The sequence below is a fragment of the Pseudophryne corroboree genome, chromosome 9 (genome assembly GCF_028390025.1).
Source record: "Pseudophryne corroboree isolate aPseCor3 chromosome 9, aPseCor3.hap2, whole genome shotgun sequence".
In the NCBI taxonomy this organism is placed as follows: domain Eukaryota; kingdom Metazoa; phylum Chordata; class Amphibia; order Anura; family Myobatrachidae; genus Pseudophryne; species Pseudophryne corroboree.
In genome coordinates, this window is record NC_086452.1 from 248,602,875 (window position 1) to 248,625,975 (window position 23,101).

General features: G+C 48.3%; 1 protein-coding gene across 2 annotated transcripts in view; it reads right to left on the reverse strand.

The window, feature by feature from the left end:
• The window catches only part of GLRX2 (glutaredoxin 2), a 199,918-nt gene that overhangs the window by 30,210 nt on the left and 146,607 nt on the right, over nt 1–23,101 (reverse strand). For both annotated transcript variants that reach the window (XM_063940194.1, XM_063940195.1), the window contains one exon: nt 12,763–12,939. In XM_063940194.1, coding sequence (XP_063796264.1) covers nt 12,763–12,939 — 177 coding nt within the window. The remainder of the gene's footprint in view (nt 1–12,762; nt 12,940–23,101) is intronic.

The window sequence follows — 23,101 nt, forward strand, 5'->3', positions numbered from 1 at the left end:
GGATTCAGTGTCCGACACTACCGTATGTTCCCCCTCCTCTTCAGAGGAGACATTAGAGAGGTTTGTATACTGTGAGGAGGAAGCAAAGCAGCCCACTTAGAGGGACCAGGGGCACAGGAGTGACCCGAGGTAGATTGCTGTCTAACCAGGGACTGGTTTCGTTGTTGCAGTTGGTTAGACACATTTTCCGCTCAAGGCGAATTAACCATGGGCACAATTTGAGGGGATAACGGCCCCATAGGGAGTGCAAGGCACTCCACTATAGTACCCAGCTGGGTAGTGATTGCTGCCCATGGAGGCTCCTGACTAAATATAGGGGCTGCGGACTGACTGGGAGGTGCATGACACACAGTACAGAGACCCGCATGCAATAATTCCTCCTCTGATAAATCCACGGAGCACGCTCTGCACGATGCAGGAGCGTCCGCAGATTTGCTGCCCCTTTTGTTAGACATTGCACAATGTAAACAATTGGACTTACACAGTACGATTATACAGCCAGACAAATACAATAACCTGTGGAATACAATTACAGGGTATAATGTGACTGTAACACAGGCGTAATGTACTTATATAGGCATATAGATAAACTATATTGTTTGACCCAAACACACCTAGCCCAGGCTACAGAATATAGTGACAGTAATATCTGGGAAACACTAAAAGTGAAACTACACTGCAGATACAGGCACACGGTCACAAGCAATGCAGAAATTATATACAATAATGCTGCACTGGACTATATATATATATATATATATATATATATATATATATATATATATATACACACACTACTCAAAAAAATAAAGGGAACACTTAAACAACATAATGTAACTCCAAGTCAATCACACGTCTGTGAAATCAAACTGTCCACTTAGGAAGCAACACTGATTGACAATCAATTTCACATGCTGTTGTGCAAATGGAATAGACAACAGGTGGGAATTATAGGCAATTAGCAAGACACCCCCAATAAAGGAGTTGTTCTGCAGGTGGTGACCACAGACCACTTCTCAGCTCCTATGCTTTCTGGCTGATGTTTTGGTCACTTTTGAAAGCTGGCGGTGCTTTCACTCTAGTGGTAGCATGAGACGGAGTCTACAACCCACACAAGTGGCTCAGGTAATGCAGCTCATCCAGGATGGCACATCAATGAGAGCTGTGGCAAGGTGGTTTGCTGTCTGTCAGCATAGTGTCCAGAGCATGGAGGCGCTAGCAGGAGACAGGCCAGTACATCAGGAGACGTGGAGGAGGCCGTAGGAGGGCAACAACCCAGCAGCAGGACCGCTACCTCCGCCTTTGTGCAAGGAGGAACAGGAAGAGCACTGCCAGAGCCCTGCAAAATGACCTCCAGCAAGCCACAAATGTGCATGTGTCTACTCAAACGATCAGAAACAGACTCCATGAGGGTGGTATGAGGGCCCGACGTCCACAAGTGGGGGTTGTGCTTACAGCCCAACACCGTGCAGGACGTTTGGCATTTGCCAGAGAACACCAAGATTGGCAAATTCGCCACTGGCGCCCTGTGCTCTTCACAGATGAAAGCAGGTTCTCACTGAGCACATGTGACAGACGTGACAGAGTCTGGAGACGCCAAGGAGAACGTTCTGCTGCCTGCAACATCCTCCAGCATGACCGGTTTGGCAGTGGGTCAGTAATGGTGTGGGGTGGCATTTCTTTGGAGGGCTGCACAGCCCTCCATGTGCTCGCCAGAGGTAGCCTGACTGCCATTAGGTACCGAGATGAGATCCTCAGACCCCTTGTGAGACCATATGCTGGTGCGGTTGGCCCAGGGTTCCTCCTAATGCAAGACAATGCTAGACCTCATGTGGCTGGAGTGTGTCAGCAGTTCCTGCAAGACGAAGGCATTGATGCTATGGACTGGCCCACCCGTTCCCCAGACCTGAATCCAGTTGAGCACATCTGGGACATCATGTCTCGCTCCATGCACCACAGACTGTCCAGGAGTTGGCGGATGCTTTAGTCTAGGTCTGGGAGGAGATCCCTCAAGAGACCATCCGCCACCTCATCAGGAGCATGCCCAGGCATTGTAGGGAGGTCATACAGGCACGTGGAGGCCACACACACTACTGAGCCTCATTTTGACTTGTTGTAAGGGCATTACATCAAAGTTGGATCAGCCTGTAGTGTGCTTTTCCACTTTGATTTTGAATGAGACTCCAAATCCAGACCTCCATGGGTTAATAAATTTGATTTCCATTGATAATTTTTGTGTGATTTTGTTGTCAGCACATCCAACTATGTAAAGAACAAAGTATTTAATAAGAATATTTCATTCATTCAGATCTAGGATGTGTTATTTTAGTGTTCCCTTTATTTTTTTGAGCAGTGTGTATGTATGTGTATATATATATATATATATATATATATATATATAAAATCTCACAGCGCAGTCTCAGACCGGAGGATATAGCAAAATGCTCGTAGAATATACTCTGCAATGTACACCTTTTCTCCACTAACGTCGTCTATAAGACATGTAGGATACTCAAGTGATTGTAAAGACACAGCACTGTACACAGGCGACTTTACATGGGAGACCTTGCCCAGCAATCCGGAGACTTGCTGCAGCTATGCTGTTAAGATGGTGCTTAGAGTCTCTGTGAGGGAGTGAGGGATAGTGAGGCAGCTCCAAGGCGGGAAATCTGCAAGGAGATGGCGCCCTGGGCCGGGAAGGGGCTACAGGTCAAGTGCCGCCTCCCCTATGCTGGTCTTCCACCCCAGGTACAATGGAGCCCAATTAAACTGGTGGTAATACACCTGACCTGTGCTCCGATGCCCTGGTGGTCTAACCGTGCCTAAGTCGGGACTCTTCCTCCGCAGGTACCCGGGAACCAGGCCACCCTCTTGGGAGGTGATGGAGCTGCAGCACTGAATGTCACACTGACATACAGTGCTGCCAGCTCAATAGCAAAGACAATTTCTGTCAGATGAAAAGCTTTCAGGGCTGCTCAGCGCAGACTCCCTGCTCAGTGACCTGCTGCTGCAGGCACCAACTCAAAAACTGAGCTCTCAGTGCCCAGAGGCGGGGTTATAGAGGAGGCCCTTATGCATCCTGGTATAGCTAAAGCTTTGACTGTTGGTGTCTCTGGCTCCAGATCCACTCTACACCCCAATGTTTTCCCTGTGGAAACCAATGTAACCTGCTGCAGTAATTCGGATTTTCACATACAACAATTTCAAGGGTGTACCACGACTACACAACATCAGGGAACAAATCCACCTGTGGCCAATAAAAAAAAACCTCATGCAACATTCCCTTTCTTCTATAGAGCACAAGAGCAGACACCCAACCCAGGTTTCAGTACTGATCTCAAACTGCATATTGCCAATTTTTTTGAACATCGCCACTGCACACAATATGACTGGAAATGTGTAGGCTGGTCCAATAAGTCAAGGTTCCAAGTGTTTTGGGCAGATGGACGATTACACGTGTGCAGAAGACTCCAAAAGACAATGGAACCTGCATGCCAACAAGGGTCAGTACAGGGCATTAGTTAGGACCCCTCATACATCTGCAGACATCACTGACTGACAGACGCTATATAAGCATCCTGGAGGATCCTTTACAACTCAGACAGCAGTTCACTGTATCGCTGGTGTCATCCCAGTGTAAAGCCACAGCAGTTGTTCCTGTATCGCTGGTGCCATACCTGTGTCAGCTGACACATCCAAGTCTAAGGGGTAACATTTACTAAAGTTTCTAAAACTGGGAATTGGTGATGTTGCCCATAGCAACCAATCACTCAGATGCTATTATTTTTCTAGTGCCTATTAGAAAATGATAAACTGCATCTGATTTGTTGCTATGGGCAACATCACCAATTCTCCGTTTTAGAATCTTTAGTAAATTACCCCTAAGTAGCTGGTCGTAACACAGCAATCCTGTATAGCTGGCACTGCTCCGCATCCCAGCATCTGAGTAGCTGATCGTAACCCAGCTATCCTGAATAGCTGGTAGTGCTCCACATCCGAGCATCTAAGCTGAAGTAGATGGTCATAGCCCGGCAATCCTGAAAAGCAGGTACTGCTCCGCTTCCCAGAAATCCTGAGCAGCTGGTACAGCTGTTCATTCTGTACACCAGTGCACATCAGACCTCTCAGTTTCTGCCCAAGAACTTCAGGCCCCAATCCAGTTAACCATCCAGTTTGATTTCTCAACCAATCACAGCTGTGACAAATAAAAGTTGTTCGTGTGTCTACTATGTTTTAACAGTTATTACTTCTGAGCAAATCAGAAATGAAAAAATAAAGAATTGGATTATTTCGTTCTTATAGATTCTTATGGCTTTATTTGGCCTTTGTAAACATGAATTAAACATGCTGTAAAATTTGGAATTTTTAGAAACTGAAGCACATCTGTCCCTGCTCACATAAGTTGGGAAGCAAGTGACACATTTGCACAAGCTGCCATTGTGGTTTCATATAATGCTCTAAATATCTGATGAAGAAAAACAATTCATAACATTAATAAAGAAATAAAAAAGGATATACAAAGTGTGGCTATTAAATAACGAGACTAATGCTATAAGGAGATTTATGGTAAGAACTTGCCCTTGTTAAATCTCTTTCTGCGAGGTACACTGGATTCCACAGGGAATAACATCAGGGTGTAGAGTAGGATCTTGATCCGAGGCACCAACAGGCTAAAAGCTTTGACTGTTCCCAGGATGCATAGCGCCACCTCCTCTATATCCCCGCCTCCAGGCACTGGAGACCAGTTTTGTTAACCAGTCCAATGCAGTAGCAGGTAAAAGAGACGACAACAGTTAGTAATCACAGACATCACATTCTCACGACAGGAGAAGGTATCAGCGGCTAATGCCATACCAACCCAAATAAGCTAAGTGCGTCAGGGTGGGCACCCAGTGGAATCCAGTGTACCTCGCAGAAAGAGATTTAACAAGGGTAAGTTCTTACCATAAATCTCCTTTTCTGCAGCGGGGTAAACTGGTATTCCACAGGGAATAACATTGGGGATGTCCTAAAGCAGTTCCTCATGGGAGGGGACGCACTGTAGCGGGCACAAGAACACGGCGTCCAAAGGAAGCATCCTGGGAGGTGGAAGTATCGAAGGCATGGAACCTTATGAACGTGTTCACTGAGGACCATGTAGCCGCCTTGCACAATTGCTCAAGGGTCACACCACGGCAGGCCGCCCAAGAAGGTCCAACAGACCGAGTAGAGTGGGCTTTTATGGTAGCAGGAGCTGGAAGACCAGCCTGTACATAAGCTTGTGCAATCACCATTCTAATCCATCTGGCCAGGGTCTGCTTATTCGCAGGCCAGCCACGTTTGTGAAAACCAAAGAGTACAAAGAGAGAATCAGACTTCCTAATGGAGGCTGTCCTCTTCACATAGATACGGAACGCCCGTACCACATCCAAAGACCGCTCTTTCGAGGACAAATCAGGAGAGATAAGGGCCGGAAACCACAATCTCTAGGTTAATGTGGAAAGAAGACACCACCTTAGGTAGATAACCAGGGCGCGTTCTAAGAACTGCCCGGTCACGGTGAAAAATCAGAAAGGGAGAGCTACAGGATAAGGCACCCAAGTCTGAAACCCGTCTAAAAGAGGCAATAGCCAGTAAAAACAAGACCTTAAGCATAAGCCATTTGAGGTCCACAGACTTAAGAGGTTCAAACGGAGACTCTTGTAGGGCATTCAGAACAACCGACAAATACCAATGACCCACAGGAGGAACATAGGGAGGTTGAATCCGAAGAACACCTTGAGTGAATGTGTGAACATCAGGAAAGATTCACAAGTTTTCTCTGAAACCAAACCGACAAGGCAGAAATATGAACCTTGAGGAAGGCCAGATGAAGGCCTAAGTCCAGGCTCTGTTGCAGAAAAGCCAAAAGATTGGCAGTACTGAACTTGAAAGCATCACAATTCTTAGCGGCACACCAGGTGAAATAAGAATTCTAGACCCTATGATAAATCCGGGCAGAAGCCGGCTTACGGGCCTTCAGCATAGTTTGAATGACCGCCTCAGAAAAACCTTTGGCTCTCAGGACTGAAGCTTCAAGAGCCACGCCATCAAAGCCAGCTGGGCCAAATCCTGGTAGACACAGGGGCCCTGAACAAGGTGGTCTGGTTGTTACGGAAGCAAAAAAGGACGCTCTAACGAGAGACCCTGTAGGTCTGAGAACCAGTGCCGTCTGGATTCCTCCTTCCTGCTTGAACTTCCTTATTACTCAGGGCAGGAGTGACACCGGAGGGAACACGTATGGCAACCAAAAGTTACATGGAATTGTAAGTGCATCCACGAACGCTGCTTGAGGATCCCTTGTCCTTGCTCCGAAGACCGGAACCTTGTGATTGTGTCGAGACTCCATCAGGTCTACATCTGGTAGGCCCCACTTGTTCACTAGGAGTTGACATACTTACGGATGAAGGAAAAATTGGAATATCCTTTTGAAAGATGAGATCTTGGTCAAGGTTTTACCACAAAAACCACGGTTTACATATAAAAGAGCTCCCAATATTAAGAACACTTTGGTGAGTAGTGCCTTGCCCATGGATGGAAAAAGATTTCTACCTAGAAATAAGGGCTTCTACCGCTGCGGGGAATGTAGGATGTGTAAAGCCTGTCCTAGTACTGAATCCAAAATGACGCAGTTCATATGGGAACAGAAAAAAGTCAGGATAGACGATTTTATTACATGTCATACTGATTATGTTGTTTATGCCATCGTCTGTAATTGCAATCTATTGTAAATTGGCAAAACCAAGCGACAGGTTAAAATTAGATGGGCAGAACATGTCAGAAATATCCTAAAGGGGAACGAAAGCCATCCTTTTTCCTTACATTTTAAAGAGAAACATGAGAACTCTCTTAAAGGTCTAAAGAGCTTCTGTGCTATAAAATGGATCAAGAACAATTGGAGGACCAGAGATAGAGATAATAGGTTAGCTAGGTCTGAAATTAAAAATATCTATGATTTTAATAGTCTTGCACCGCGTGGTTTAAACCACGATTTTTAGATAAGGTGGTTTTTATAATATGTTTTTTCATCATAATTCTTCTCACAATATGTTCTCTATTGTGGGTTTTATATATATGTGTTCAAAATATGTTTAAACTATGAGACCAGGAAGCAGCGTTGTCTAAAATTAATATCTTTTGTGTTTAGATATTTCCAACAAGCGGTCATGTGATGTAAACAAACCGTTAACATCCTATGGTAAGGAGGTTTGCGGCCATGTGATAATGACGTCATCAACAGGGATCGCGTAATCGCGGCACGCTGATGGAGTCACTATATAGACAACCACAGCGTGCGGCGCGCGATTGTGTCCGCAAACTATATGCAGGGCTGCCCGCAAATTATATTCATTGGGGGACCGGCGAGTGTGCCAGCGTGATGCGCTATCAATGAGGCGCTGACGCGCTGACACGATGACGCGCTGACTTAATACGCGTCACTGAATACCAGTCATGTGCTCTAAGGCTACCATGTGACCCGCGAGTCACATGTATTCATTGGGGGACCGGCGAGTGTGCCAGCGCGATGCGCTATCTATGAGGCGCTGACGCGCTGACGTAATGCGCGTCACTGAATACCAGTCATGTGCTCTAAGGCTACCACGTGACCCGCGAGTCACATGACTCGCAATCTATCTAAAGGGTTATCTATCAGGTGTGCTGTGCATGTGAATTTGCATTGGCTGATAAATGTGTCATTTATTCCTTCAAGACAACCCTGATTGGTGGATTATATCTGCACCAATCAGACCACTGCCTATTTAAACACATAGCTTTAGAGCATGTTTGTTTTCTACCTGACCAGGCAAGACACGCTGTATTCCAGGGGTATGTAACCTTTTTGATTGATGTTTAAACTTGTTTGACCAGGTTTATAATGAAGATAAATCTTTTTAATTATTGTTGCTATATTGCGACAGTGTTTCTAAGTGTTTGTATAAATTGTAAAAATGGTAAATTATACAATCAACTGTATGTTAATTATTGGTTTACTGTGGCCAAGTTTTTAATTGTAATTTATGTTTATAGTGATTATACACTGTGAATCTTGAAAAAGACGCTGCACAGCGTCGAAACGCGTCGACACAGTGTTTGTTGTGGGTTACAGATCAGCCTATCCATAGTGGGGAATCAATAGCTATTGGTATCCGGGTCCATTGCTATCGGCTCAAACATCATCTTTTGCCTTTCCCCATATGGTATGGCTTTTTTGTTTTTGTACTCTGAAAATAAAAAGAGTGTTCTTGTCCTAATTGGATTGTATCTCTGGCTCTGATTTGTCACGAGGGACATTGGGGTTCATCCGCCCATGTGAGGAGAGTTTAAGGATCGCAAAAGAAACCTTTATGAGTTTTCAACACGTCTTACAGAAGTAAGCATACATGTAAGAGTTCATCACCATAATTCCTGCATATCACGTTGGGTGCCTTTGAAAAGGAGGTGGATGCATGAACTTTCTATTTGGGACTATACCAACACTTCCATTCTTCGTATCATACAGCGGTGAAAGACCCATCCTCATTGCAGTATTACACTATGTTGTGTTTTTCTTATTCCTTTTCATATTGATCGGACTACACTTGTCCACTGCGACAAAGCCGGATTTCTGGGACATTGAGCGCAAAGTGAGATCGTATTTTTTTCTTTTCTTACTGATGAAGGCTCCACTATCCGGCAACTGAGGAAGTCTGCTTCCCAATTGAGGACTCCCGGAATGAACACTGCTGATATGGCTGGCAGATGGTGTTCCGCCCAGCGAAGAATCTTTGACACTTCCAACATTGCTATGCTGCTTCGATTGCTGTCTTGATAATTTATGTACGCCACCGTGGTGGCGTTGTCTGACTATATTGAACACTGCCGGTAATTCCAGAACGTTTATCGGGAGGCGAGACTCCTCCCAGGTCCACCGACCCCGAAGAAAGTGTTGCTCCAACACCGCTCCCCAACCCCTCAGACTGGCATCTGTCGTCAGAAGGATGCAATTGGAGATCCAGAAGGGACGGCCCCTGCTCAACTGCTGGTCCTGTAGCCACCACGTTAGCGACAGACGGACCTCCGGAGACAAGGAGATCATGTAGTACTTGCATCGCCGAGTGTATCGACACACGCGGGCGAGACAGAAAGCATCTTATTCTGTCCTGAAGGTTCAGGACCTTCTCCTGGGACAAGAACAACCGCTGTGAGTGTCCAACAGTGCCCCCAGGTGCACTATGCTCTGAGCAGGGACAAGGGATGATTTCTTCCAGTTGATGAGCCACCCGTGGGCTTGCAGAAACTGGACCGTCAGATCCAGATGACGGAGGAAAACTTCTGGGGAATTGGCCAGTATCAGCAAGTCGTCCAGATACGGCAGGATCCTGATACCCCGACGGCGGAGTAGAGCCGTCATCACCGCCATGACTTTGGTGAAGATTCGCGGAGCTGTTGTCAGTCCAAAAGGCAAGGACCGGAAATGATAATGTAGGTTGCCAATAGCAAACCACAGGTACTGCTGGTGCGACATGGCAATAGGAATATGGAGGTAAACATCCTGTATGTCTAGGGATACCATATAGTCCCCCGGGATCCAAAGCCAGAACAATAGAGCGAAGAGTCTCCATACGGAACTTGGGTACTCGCACAAATTTGTTCAAAGACTTGAGGCTGAGAATGGGCCATGAGGACCCATTCGGTTTCAGGACTAGGAACAGCGCTGAATAGTACCCCCTACCTCCCTGAGTCAGAGGCACCGGCACTACTACTCCTGTGTCCAGGAGGGTTCATACCACCACCTGTAGAGCGTTTGCTTTCACCGGATCAAAGGGATGTTTGTTGAGCAAAACTGACAAGGGGGGCACTTCTGGAAGGAGATGGCGTATTCGTGGGTGACGACTTCCCGTACCCAGGCGTCCGAAGTGGTCTGTAACCATGCCTGAGCAAACCCTAGAAGTCGGCCTCCCACCCTGGGATCCTCCGGACGGAGGCCCGCCCCGTCATGCAGCAGGCTTGTCAGATTTGGAAGAAGGCTGACGGGCGGCCCCGGCTCTTTTAGGCTTGGGCTTACTGGACTTGGAAGTGCGTGACTGTTTCGGGTATGCCTGCCCCTTTGCTTTACCTGGAGGTCGAAAGGAACGAAAGGAAGTACTCTTAGCCTTCGGAACTGAAGGAGCAGTACTAGGTAGACATGCAGTCTTAGCAGATCAGCAACAATTTTGTAGAGGTCTTCCCCAAAAAGAATATTTCCCTTAAAAGGGAGAACCTCCAGAGTTTTCTTAGATTCCAGATCCACAGACCAGGACTGTAACCACAGGATCCGGCGAGCCAGAATGGACGTAGTAGCGGCTTTAGCCGCCAGAACACCAGCATCAGAAGCCGCCTCCTGAATGTATTGAGAAGATGTAACAATATGAGAGACATTGTTTAGCATTATCAGGAAAGTTAGACAGCAGTTCCGCTTCCACCTCCTGACCCAAGCCGTGATGGCTTCAGCAGCCCAAGAGGCCGCAATAGTAGGTCTATGCACAGCTCCAGCAAGAGTATAAATAGACTTCAAGCAACCCTCCACACGCTTATCCGTCGGTTCTTTCAGAGAAGTTACTGGCATCTTCTTATGAGGAGTAAACTTTTTCCCTGGACACTCCCAGGTTTCCTGACGTACGTCAACCAAATGGTCAGAATGAGGTAAAACAAGTTTAGCAACCTCCTGAAGTTTGAACCTATAAGGTTTCTTAGAGGCCTCTTGAGGTTCTGTGTCATCATCGATTTGGAAAATCAGCCTGAAAGCCTCCAAGAGATCAGGAACATCAACCTGTGAAACAGATTCCCCATCAGAAGTATCTGCATCAGTGTCTGAGGGGTCAGTATACGCACCTTCTTCATCAGAAGAGGAATCCGGAACATGAGTGGATTGCGAGGAAGTAAGAGCCCACTTAGAGGGCACCTTGGATTAGGCAGGCGAGGGCCAGGTATCTGCTTAGCCATTGTCTGATGGAATTGCTGTAACTGAGTGGACAGAGTATCTGCCCATGGCGGATTAACCGCAGGGACAAATTGTGGTCCCTTAGAGGGCGTGAGTCTAGTTACAAGCGTATTCAGCAATGTAGAGAAAGTAGCCCAAGGTGGGTCTGAATGTGCCCCCGTTGCTACAACCTGACTGGGAGGTAAAGAGCCCCCAGCACTTGAGCCCTCAGCTGCAATGTTATCCTCTAAGGGGTCGATGACGTCACCACTGTGACTGGCGGGATCAGCCACAGAACCGTCACCCCTTGTAACCGACATGATAGGAAGGCTAATCTAAGGGCAACGCAGTACAATTAATGCAGAAAATGTACCCAAACAAGGACCCCCTGTACAGTGTAATGCACAGAGGATTCAAGTGGCAAATGGTCACTGAAAAGCACAGGGAAAAATACTATACAAGTATATCCTGTGAAAAACACCTATATTAACCAAAAGCCCTGACGCATGTAGTCCCCCTCAGGGTAGAGAATATAGGGTTAGCATTTATGAGATAGATACACGGAGTAGATATCACACAGCAGCTATACGCACACACACACAGTCACATATACAATGCAGTAAGTTATGACAAACAATAAAACTGCACTGGACTAGCAATACTGAGTAAAGCTATACATGTCACTAGATATAACAATGCACAGTAAAGACTGGATGTATATCACAGTTGTACCAGATTACCCTGTCACAATGCACTATTTCTTAACTAACACTGCCAAAAGACATGTAGAATACTTAAGTGTCCTGCAAATGCACATCGCTGACTACAGAGGCGGCTTTGCAGAGGAGGTTTTGCCCATGCAGTCCCAGAGCAGCTCCAGCATGTGTCATGGCGCCAAATACTGCCACAGGGAATGAGGGTGAAGATATATACAGCTCCAGGGCGGGAACATTTATATAAAATCGCACCTGGGGCTGGGGGAGGGGATACAGGCCGGAGCCATATACCCTAGCTGGACTTCCTCACCAGGTACTGCGGGCCCTTGTAAAACGGGTTAAAATCCGACCTGTGCCCTTGCCCTGGTGGTCTAGTGGGGTCCCTGTACCAACACAGTGCCCACGCCAGCACACGCGGCCCCGGATGGCGGCAGGTCCCGCCTGGGGGACCCTCTTACCTGGAGAGCAGCGTTGGGTGTGTGCTATGCGCCGGGAACCGGAGTACTCCGCTGTAAGAACCCAGCAACCAGGGACATGGGAGTATACAGTGCCGCCAGGGGAGGTGATGGAGCAGCAGCATTTTATGTCATACTGACATCCAGCACTTGTCAGTGCTATGCTGCGGCCCTTCAAGTCTTCAATCTTCAGGAAAAAAAAGCTCTTTTCAGGGTTGCTTGGAGCAGCCCACTTGGTAGTGATCCTGCCTGCAGGGCACCAACTTACAAACTGAGCTCCAGTGCATGGAGGCGGGGATATAGAGGAGGCGGCGCTATGCATCCTGGGAACAGTCAAAGCTTTTAGCCTGTTGGTGCCTCGGATCAAGATCCTACTCTACACCCCAATGTTATTCCCTGTGGAATACCAGTGTACCCCGCTGCAGAAATTTAATTTCCATAATTTGGCATTCCAAGAAACAAGTATGGAAGTCCCTAGTCTACATATTTTGCACCCTGTATATTGATTACTGACTTTGCACCCACTAAGCACATAACTATGGCATGCCAATAAATTACATTAATAGTGTGCTCCTTTCTTGGCACAATTTTGGAGCGTGAATAGAAGCAGATATGAATAAAGTGCATTACTTACAGTTCTTCCTCCTGTCATTTCATGAAGTGCTTCTTGAACCTGGCTTCCATTCTCCAATTCATCCAACTCAATTGCCTTATAACTCACATTTATACTGTTAAATGCCTCTTTAGCCATTGAGCAATAAGGACAGGTGGTCTTTGAAAAAATGACTACACAATTTTTGGAGACTGTCTCCTGTCAGAAAGAAAAAAAAACAAAACAAAAAACTGTGGGTAAACATATAAAATAGGATTTTAATTACCTACCGGTAAATCCTTTTCTCGTAGTCCGTAGAGGATGCTGGGGTCCACATTAGTACCAAGGGGTATAGACGGGTCCACTAGGAGCCATTGGCACTTTAAGAGTTTGAGAGTGTGGGCTGAGTTTCCAGACTCAGTTTAGAAACTGTGCCCGAGGAGACGGACGTCTTCGAGAGAAGGATTATATACAGATAGTGGTGAGATTCACACCAGCTCACACATACAGGGCAAACCAAGCTAACTAGCTTGAAACTCAGCAACAGCTGAAACATTACTTACCAAGTAACAACGCAGTACTCAATTAAAACAAAGTTGTACTGTACCAGATAACCATTGCAGGATAATGAAGCGCAGGGCAGGCGCCCAGCATCCTCTACAGACTACGAGAAAAGGATTTACCTGTAGGTAATTAAAATCCTATTTTCTCTTATGTCCTAGAGCACAGGTTCTCAAACTCGGTCCTCAGGACCCCACACGGTGCATGTTTTGCAGGTCTCCTCACAGAATCACAAGTGACATAATTAACTCCACCTGTGGACCTTTTAAAATGTGTCTGTGAGTAATTAATACACCTGTGCACCTGCTGGGTTACCTGCAAAACATGCACTGTGTGGGGTCCTGAGGACCGAGTTTGAGAACCACTGCCCTAGAGGATGCTGGGGTCCACATTAGTACCATTGGGTTGTACCAAAGCTCCCAGAACGGGAGGGAGAGCTCAGGGGTTCCTGCAGAACCAACTGACCAAACTTTAGGTCCTCAGAGGCCAAAGTATCAAACTTGTAGAACTTTGTGAACGTGTTCGACCCTGACTAAGTGGCCGCTCAGCAGAGTTGTAATGCCGAGACACCCCGGGCAGCCGCGCAGGAAGAACCCACTTTACGAGTAGAGTGGGCCTTAACAGACGTAGGACACGGCAAGTCTGCCGTAGAATACGCATGCTGGATAGTGAACCTGATCCAGCGAGATATCGCCTGCTTAGAAGCAGGACACCCAATTTTCTTGGGATCAAACAGGACAAATAGAGAGTCCGACTTTCTGTGACGAGCAGTCCTCCTCACACAGATATTTAGAGCCCTTACAACATCTAAGAACCTTGAGGAAATTGAGGGGTCAGTCGTAACTGGCACCACAACAGGTTGGTTGATATGAAATGCCGACACAACCTTCGGAAGAAACTGCTGACGTGTTCGAAGCTCATCTCTATCGTCATGGAAGATCAAGTATGGGCTTTTAAATGACAAAGTCCCCAACTCCGACACACGTCTAGCAGAAGCTAATGCCAACAAAGTGACAGCCTTCCACGTGAGAAACGTGACTTTGACCTCCTGTAGAGGCTCAAACCAGTCCGACTGGAGGAACTGTTAAGATCCCAAGGCGCCGTAGGCGGTACAAAGGGAAGTTGGATGTGCAGAACTCCCTTCAAAAAAGTCTGAACCTCGGGGAGGGCAGCAGACTGTTTCTGGAAGAAAATGGATAGAGCTGAAATTTTGACCTTTATGGATCCTAACCTCAGGCCCATATCCACCCCTGCTTGCAGGAAGAGGAGAAAATGTTCCAGTTGAAACTCCACCACAGGAAGCTTCTTGGACTCACACCAAGACACATATTTTCTCCAAATATGATGGTAATGTTTAGCCTGTATCAGGGTAGGAATAACCTTGTTCAGAATGCCCTTCCAAGCTCGTATTTGGCGTTCAACCGCCATGCCGTCAAACGTAGCCACAGTAAGTCTTGATAGGCGAACGGCCCCTGCTGCAGCAGGTCCTCCCGAAGGGGAAGAGGCCTTGGCTCTTCTAGCAGTAGATCCAGAAGATCCGTGTACCAAGCCCTTCTTGGCCAGGCCGGAGCAATGAGGATCGCCTAAACTCTTGTTCTCCTTATGAGTTTTAGAACTCTTGGAATGAGTGAAAGTGGAGGAAACATGTACACCGACTGGAACACCCACGGAGTCACTAAGGCGTCCACCGCCACTGCTTGCGGGTCTCTCAACCTGGAACAATACAGCCGAAGCTTCTTGTTGAGACGAGAGGCCACCATGTCAATCTGGGGTACGCTCCAACGATCTGTTACCTCCTTGAACACTTCCGGATGGAGACCCCACTCCCTTGGATGGAGATCTTTTCTGCTGAGGAAGTCCGCTTCCCAGTTGTCTACTCCCGGAATGAAGATTGCTGACAGCGCCAACGCGTGTTTTCCTGTCCAGAGGAAGATTCTTGTTACCTCTGACATTGCAGCTCTGCTCTTCGTTCTGCCTTGTCGGTTTATGTAAGCCACTGTCGTTACATTGTCCGACTGCACTTGAATGGCCCGATTTCTCAGAAGATGGGCCGCTTGGAGAAGACCGTTGTAGACGGCTCTTAGTTGACCACCTTCCTTGGAAGGTTTCCCCTTGAGCGACTGCACCCCAGCCTTGGAGACTTGCATCCATGGTTAGAAGGATCCAGTCCTGAATGCCGAACCTGCGGCCCTCCATAAGGTGAGGTAATTGCAGCCACCAGAGGAGTGAAATCCTGGCATTTGGCGACAGACGTATTCTCTGGTGCATGTGTAGATGGGATCCCGACCACTTGTCTAGGAGATCCAGTTGGAAGGACCGAGCATGAAACCTCCTGTACTGCAGTGCCTCTTAAGAGGCCACAATCTTCCCCAGAAGGCGAATGAACTGATGAACAGACACCCGGGCTGACTTCAGAACATCCCGGACCATTGTTTGTATCACTAACGCTTTCTCCTCTGGAAGAAACACCCTCTGCACCTCCGTGTTGAGGATCAATCCCAGAAAAGACAACCTCCTGGTTGGTTCTAAATGTGATTTCTGAAGATTCAGGATCCAACCATGTTCCCTGAGAAGCTTAGTTGTGAGAGCTACGGACCGTAACAGCTTCTCTTTGGACGATGCCTTTATCAGCAGATCGTCCAGGTATGGAATTATGTTCAGCCCTTGTCTGCGGAGGAGAATCATTTCCGCCATCACCATGGTGAATACCCCCGTTGCTGTGGAGAGGCCGAATGGCAGGGCCTGGAACTGAAAATGACAGTCCAACAGAGCAAATCGGAGATAAGCTTGATGCTGCAGCCAAATCGGAATGTGGAGGTACACATCCTTGATATCTAGGGATACCAGGAATTCCCCCTCCTCCAGACCTAATATCACTGCCCGTAGAGACTCCATTTTGAACTTTAACTCCCTCAGAAAGGGGTTTAGTGATTTTAAGTTCAGAATGGGCCTGACCGAACCATTCGGTTTCAGTACCAAGAAAAGGTTTGAATAGTAACCTTTGTTATGCATCTGGGGAGGAACTGGTACGATAACTTGTGCCTCCACCAGCTTCTGAATGGCTCCCTGTAGGGTAGCCCTGTCTGCCAGCAAAGCTGGCAAGCCCAATTTAAAGAACCGGTGAGGAGGGAGATCTTAAAATTCCAGCTGGTACCCCTGGGACACAATATCTAGTACCCAGGGAACCAGGCCGGACGACACCCAGGCGTGACTGAAATGTCTGAGACTCGCCCCCACCAGCCCTACCTCCAGGCCGCGCTGTCCACCGTCATGCTGAGGACTTTGACGTCACAGAATCAGTTTCTGTTCCTGGGAACTTGCAGCAGCAGGTTTCTTGGATTTTAGCCGACCTCCTCTACAGGAGGTGTTGGGCGGTTTGGCCTTCCTTGTTTTAGTAATACGAAAGGACTGTAATGCCGCTGAAGGAAAAGGTTTCTTTGCAGCAGGTGCAGCCGAGGGAAGAAAAGGTGACTTGCCCGATGTAGCCATGGAGATCCACGCATCCAACGCTTCCCCAAAGAGAGCCTGACCTGTGTAAGGTAGGGTTTCCACCCTCTCCTGGATTCCACGTCGGCAGACCACTGGCGCAGCCACAGTCCTCGACGAGCTGAGACAGACATGGAAGAAATTCCTGCAGCCAATGAACCCAGTTCCTTCATGGATTCCACCATAAATCCTGCAGAATCCTGAATGTTACGTGAAAACAATTTTACGTCGATTTTATCCACAGTATCCAAATCCTCAAGTAACGTGCCTGACCACTTTATTAAAGCTTTGGAAATCCATGCACAGGCAATAGTAGGCCGTAGTATCGCCCCTGAAGCCGTGTATATGGATTTGAGCGTAGTATAAATTTTGCGATCAGCCGGCTCTTTTAAGGCAGTAGATCATGGAACAGGTAAAACCACCTCTTTAGAGTCCACAATGGGTGGTTTTTCCATTTTTTCCTATCCTCCTCAGGGAAGGGAAAAGCAACCAGAACCCTTCTAGGGATCTGGAATTTTTTCTCTGGGTTTTCCCATGCTTTCTCTAATATAGCATTTAATTCTTTGGATGCAGGGAAGGTTAGCAAGGCATTCTTATGGTCAGTGAAGTAAGCCTCCTCAACCTGCTCAGGTGTTGTATCTGCAATATTCAACACATCCCTTATAGCCTCTATCATCAACTGCACCCCTTTAGCAAGAGATGCGGCCCCCCTGAGCACCTCCCCATCACCGTCTGCCATGGCAGAGTCGGTATCAGTGTCATCCTGCATCATCTGTGCAAGAGCACGTTTATGGGAACTTCCAGAGGGGGGCCCCGAGTTAACAGAACTGGACCAAACTGCCATAGAGTTCTGTAAAACCTGAGTTGCAGATTCATTCTGTGCAACCCTAGTAGAAATCTAAGATAGAGGATAACCATTCAGGCTCCCTTGCTGGTATCTGTGCAATCCTGAATACATGGAATGGGATCATCCTGAGAGGACATATCCTCTGCTGCATATGACAGAGTCCATGGACATAGCTTAATGGAGACCACAGTCACTCCACACACACACAGGGGAGGACAGACAGAGTTTCACCCCCAAGAATGGCAAGAGAGACACAGACATTGGAGCCAACCCACATACAGCGCTTTCCAGGTATAGGGAGACCCTAAACCAGCGCCGACGGTGTACCTTAATAGGTTACACAGTGTTTACATAGCCTCCTCCCCCCCTTCTACAACCCCTTGGTACAGTGAGAGATAGCTGGAGTTGCTCTGGAAGGACTGTACATCACTGACAGCGTTTCTGCAGGCAGGAAAATGGCGCTGAACGCTGCTGGGTCTGCTCTGAGAAGCTCCGCCCCCTTAATGGCGCGGTCTTCCCGCTCTTCATAAGATTATACTGGCCTGAGGATTTATGCTGGCAGAGATCCCGGGACCCTGACAGGCTTGAGAGGTTAGTGTAGGGTGTAGGCGCTGGCTCAGGGCGCCCCTCACAGCGCCGTACTATGTACCGCTGAGCCCCAGAGCGCAGTTAGTAGTGTGCTCCATACTCTGTTGCCGCCATCTTCACACCGACTCCCCGCTTGCTAGGGAAGCTGGTGACTAACTCGCCACCGATCTTCTGGCTCTGTAAGAGGGTGGCGGCATGCTACCGGGGTGAGCGATCCCCTGTGACGGGGAACGTTCGATCCCCTCAGGAGCTCAGTGTCCTGTCAGCGGAGATAGTGGCTCAACCCCGCAGGGCGGACACTACTCCCCCCCTTAGTCCCACGAAGCAGGGAGGCCGTTGCCAGCAGCCACCCTGTAAAATAAAAAAACTCTAAAATAACTTTTACTAAAGAAGCTCTGTAGAGCTACCCTAGCTGTGACCGGCTCCTCCGGAGTCTGGTAGGAGGGGCATAGAGGGAGGAGCCAGCCCACACTCTCAAACTCTTAAAGTGCCAATGGCTCCTGGTGGACCCGTCTATACCCCATGGTACTAATGTGGACCCCAGCATCCTCTAGGACGTAAGAGAAATGTTTATTTTTTTGCTTACTTTTATTTAAAAAATAGGATTTTAATTTCTCACCGGTAAATCCTTTTCTCGTAGACCATAAGGGATATTGGGGAATCTAATACGATGTGGTATAGACGGGGTCCAAAGGAGCCGGTGCACTTTAAATTTCTTCACTGGGTGTGCTGGCTCCTCCCCTCTATGCCCCCTCCCAAAGGCAGTTATAGGTAAAAACATGCCCGAAGAAGAAAGGACATATATAAAAGAGAAGGAAACATGAGAACATACAGTGGTAAGATTTATAAACCAGCACACCACTAACATACAACGACCAGCAACGGCTGGAAACAACAATAGCAACAGCTGAACAGGTAATAAAAGAGAATCGGCAGAGAAGTCAATATCTCTTATGGACTACGAGAAAAGGATTTACTTGTAGGTAATTAAAATCCTATTTTCTCTAGCATCCATAATGGATATTGGGGAATCTAGTACGATGAGGACTTCCAAAAAGGACGGGAACGTGCGGAGACTGCTGCAGCACCGCCTACCCAAACTGGGTATCCTCTTTGGCCAGGGTATCAAATTTGTAGAACTTCACAAAGGTGTTCTTCCCCGACCAGCTAGTAGCTCAGCACACTTGCAAGGCCAAGACTCCACGGGCAGCCGCCCAGGAAGAGCCCTCTGATCTTGTAGAGTGAGCCTTCAGATACTTAGGAACAGGTAAGGCTGCTGACACATAGGCCTGTTGGATAGTAAGCCTAATCCAACAAGCAATGGACTGCTTCGAAGCAGGACAACCTTTTTTCTGCGCATCATAGAGTGCGAATAAGGAATCCGTCTTTCTGATCCGAGCTGTTCGCTTGATATAGATTTTCAAGGCATGTACAGCATCCAATGCCTCTGGAGGAGCAGAAGTATCAGAACTGGATGGAACCACATTAGGTTGATTCAGGTGAAACGCGGAGACAACCTTTGGCAGGAATGGCTGTCTAGTCCGGAGCTCCGCTCTGTCCTCGCAAAAGACCAAGTACGGACTTTTACACGATAAGGCCCCCAATTCTGAGACACGACGAGCAGAAGCCAGGGCCAGTAACATCACCGTCTTCCACGTGAGGTACTTGTCTTCAACAGTCATCAGAGATTCAAACACGGAGGACTGTAGAAATTCCAACACTACATTCAAATCCCAGCGTGCTGTAGGCGGCACAAAAGGATGTTGTATGTGGAGTACCCCCTGCAAGAAGGTCTGAACTTGTGGCAACCCTGCCAACTTCCTGTGGACGAAAATTGAGAGAGCTGAAATCTGGACCTTAATGGAATCCAGACATAAGCCCTTATCCACACCAGCCTGCAGGAAACGTAAAAAACGTCCCAAGTGGAACTCCGCAGGCGGATACGTGCGTTCCTCGTACCAAGAGATATATCTTCTCCAGATATGATGATAGTGTTTTGACATCACAGGTTTCCCGGCCTGAACCATGGTAGCAATAACCTTTTAGGAAAGGCCCTTGTGAGCTAGGATGTTCCGCTCAACCTCCATGCCATCAAACAAAGTCGCCGTAAGTCCGGGTAGACGAACGGTCCTTGTTGAAGGAGATCTCTTCTGAGACGTAGAGGCCAAGGGTCTTCGACGGACATGTTCAGAACATCCGCGTACCACGCCCTCTGAGGCCAACTCGGGGCAATCAGAATTGCCTGGACTCCCTGATGTCTGATGCGCTTGAGCACCCTTGGGAGCAACGGAATCGGAGGAAACAGGTAGACCAGCCGGTAAGGCCAAGGCAACGTCAGTGCATCTACTGCCCCCGTCTGAGGGTCCCTAGTTCGTGAGCAATACCAACGAAGCTTCTTGTTGAGACGAGAAGCCATCATGTGTATTTGTGGGCAGCCCCACCGGTGGACGATCTGTTGGAACACCTGCTGGTGGAGACCCCACTTCCCCGAGTGGAGATCGTGACAACTCAGGAAATCCGCTTCCCAGCTGTCCACACCCGGAATGAAGATTGCCGACATTGCTCTTGTATTTCTTTCTGCCCAGAGGAGTAATTTTGACACCTCTCGCATGCAGGCTCTTTTTGTTCCTCCTTGTCGATTGATGTACGCCACTGCTGTGGCGTTGTCTGACTGTAATTGGATCGCGTGATACTTGAGTATAGAGGCGGCCTGAAGCAGAGCACTGTAGATCGCCCGAAGTTCCAGAATGTTGATCGGAAAGAGGGCTTTGCGGGCTGACACCTGCCCTGGAACTGCGCCACAAACAGGTTGACGTAATAACCCTTGCCTCGTTGTGGTATTGGTACTGGAACAATGACGTGAGACTGGACAAACATTAGGATGGCCTGTTGCAACGTAACCTGCATATCTTCCAAAGCTGGTAAGCTTGATTTGAAAAATCGTTGGGGAGGAGCACTGTTGAACTTCAACTTGTAGCCTTGAGAAACGAGATCCCTGACCTATGTATCCTGGCAGGAAGCCTCCTAGACGTGGCTGAAGTGATGCAGTCGAGCTCCCACCTCAAGATCCCCTCGGGGTGGGTGGGCACCGTCATGCTGAGGCCTTAGTGGAAGCAGAGCTGGTGGTCTGTTCCTGAGAGCTGGTGCTTGCAGGCTTTCTTGACTTACCTCTGGTGCCTCTAGTCGCATTGTAGACACCTCTGGCCTTAAATCAAAATCTGTGAGACTGAAAGGACTGTATAGATGGCCCCGGGTAGGAGCGTCTCGCTGGCGGGGCACCAGAGGGGAGAAACGTGGATTTGCCAGCCGTATCTTTGGAAATCCACGTATCCAATTCAACCCCAAAGTGTTAGGTGCCGCGGTCCGCGGCGCCGCTCGGTCTGCTTCCGAGCGACGCTCACGGCCGCCGCACCTCCCTCCCTGCCCGCCCGGCACCTAGCAACGCCAGGACGCCGTGCGTACTGTAGCCGCCGGGTCCCTGGCAACGATAGGACGCCGGGCGTCCTCAGCCGCTGGGTCCATAGCAACGGGGACGCCATTGGCGGACCGCGTTCCCCGTTGCCAGATAGGATTGATTAGTTGCTCGTGCAGCAGGGCAGCTGCACGGCAACTAGTAATTAGGGTCTGGGGGCAGGTCTTGCTGGCCCTCCTGTCATTGGCCAGCAGGGTCTTTTTATGGGAGCCAGCACACTGCAGCCTCGCCGGTGATAGCTTCCTGTATGCTGTTCCTGCCTTGCAACGTCTGTTCCTGGTCAGCTGTATCTGGTCGATCCTGCTCCCTGTGCTCCTGAGTTCTGGAGTTCTGAAGCCGTTCCTGGGAATCCTTCCTGTCCAAGTGAACCTGTTGCGGTCATCTGGGGGTTCTCGCTTGTTGGGGTTCTCTCCTGGTTTCGTGAGTAGCGGCTTCTGCCGCATGTTGCGGCCTAGGCCGCTTAGTCCTTGTTTTACTTTTGTATTGGTGGTTTTTGCGGAGGTTTCCGCTTTTCACTGTCCTCCCCGGAACTCGGCGGTGCCGTGTGGGGGAGTGGACAGTGGTATCTTTTGTTGTTCTTTTCCTTTGGCGGCGTGCCGCACATATATTTAGTTTTAGGGTAGTTAGTAGCCCCTAGCTTCTGTTTGCTTTAGTTAGAGGTCCCCTTGTTATTATCCTGTCTCGGTTCACGCCTTGTCTCACTCTAAGACCTGGGGGCATCGGAGTTGGGCAGACCTAATCCGCCCTTCAAACGCGGCTGCCGTGGGCCCAAGAAACCATAGTCACTCAGGCGTAAACTGACCACACGGGTAAAACAACGGAGGTCGGGTGCTAGGGGCTATTCCCGTACCATCCCTTATTTCAGCGTCACGTCCTGGTGCTCTGGACTCTCTACACAAACATCTCTCCAGTTCTGAGCATCAGGAACGTAACATTATCACCAGCCCAAAAAAATAAATAAAAATAAATTGTTTTTGGTGGGCCTTGAAATTCGGCCTCATGAATCCGGCAGTATTAGGACCGAATCCCAGCCAGCTTTTGGCCAACCAGATTCAGGAACTAACTCAGATGGTTCAGGATATTACTCTTCAGGTGAGATCGCAGGAAGATCTTTTGCGAGCCTCCCCGAGTATGGTTCCAGAACCAAAGATGCACCTTCCTGACCGTTTTTCAGGTAACCGAAAGGATTTTTTTTAATTTCAAGGAAGCTTGTAAGCTTTATTTTCGTTTAAGGCCCCGATCCTCTGGTACTGAGTCTCAACGGTTCGGGATTGTGATGTCTTTACTACAAGGCGATCCGCAAACCTGGGCTTTTGGGCTAAAAGCCGATGATGTTGCCTTGCTATCTGTAGATGTCTTTTTTAAGTCTCTAGGCCTTTTGTACGATGACCCTGATAGAGAAGCGTCGGCTGAGAGCCACTTGCGTG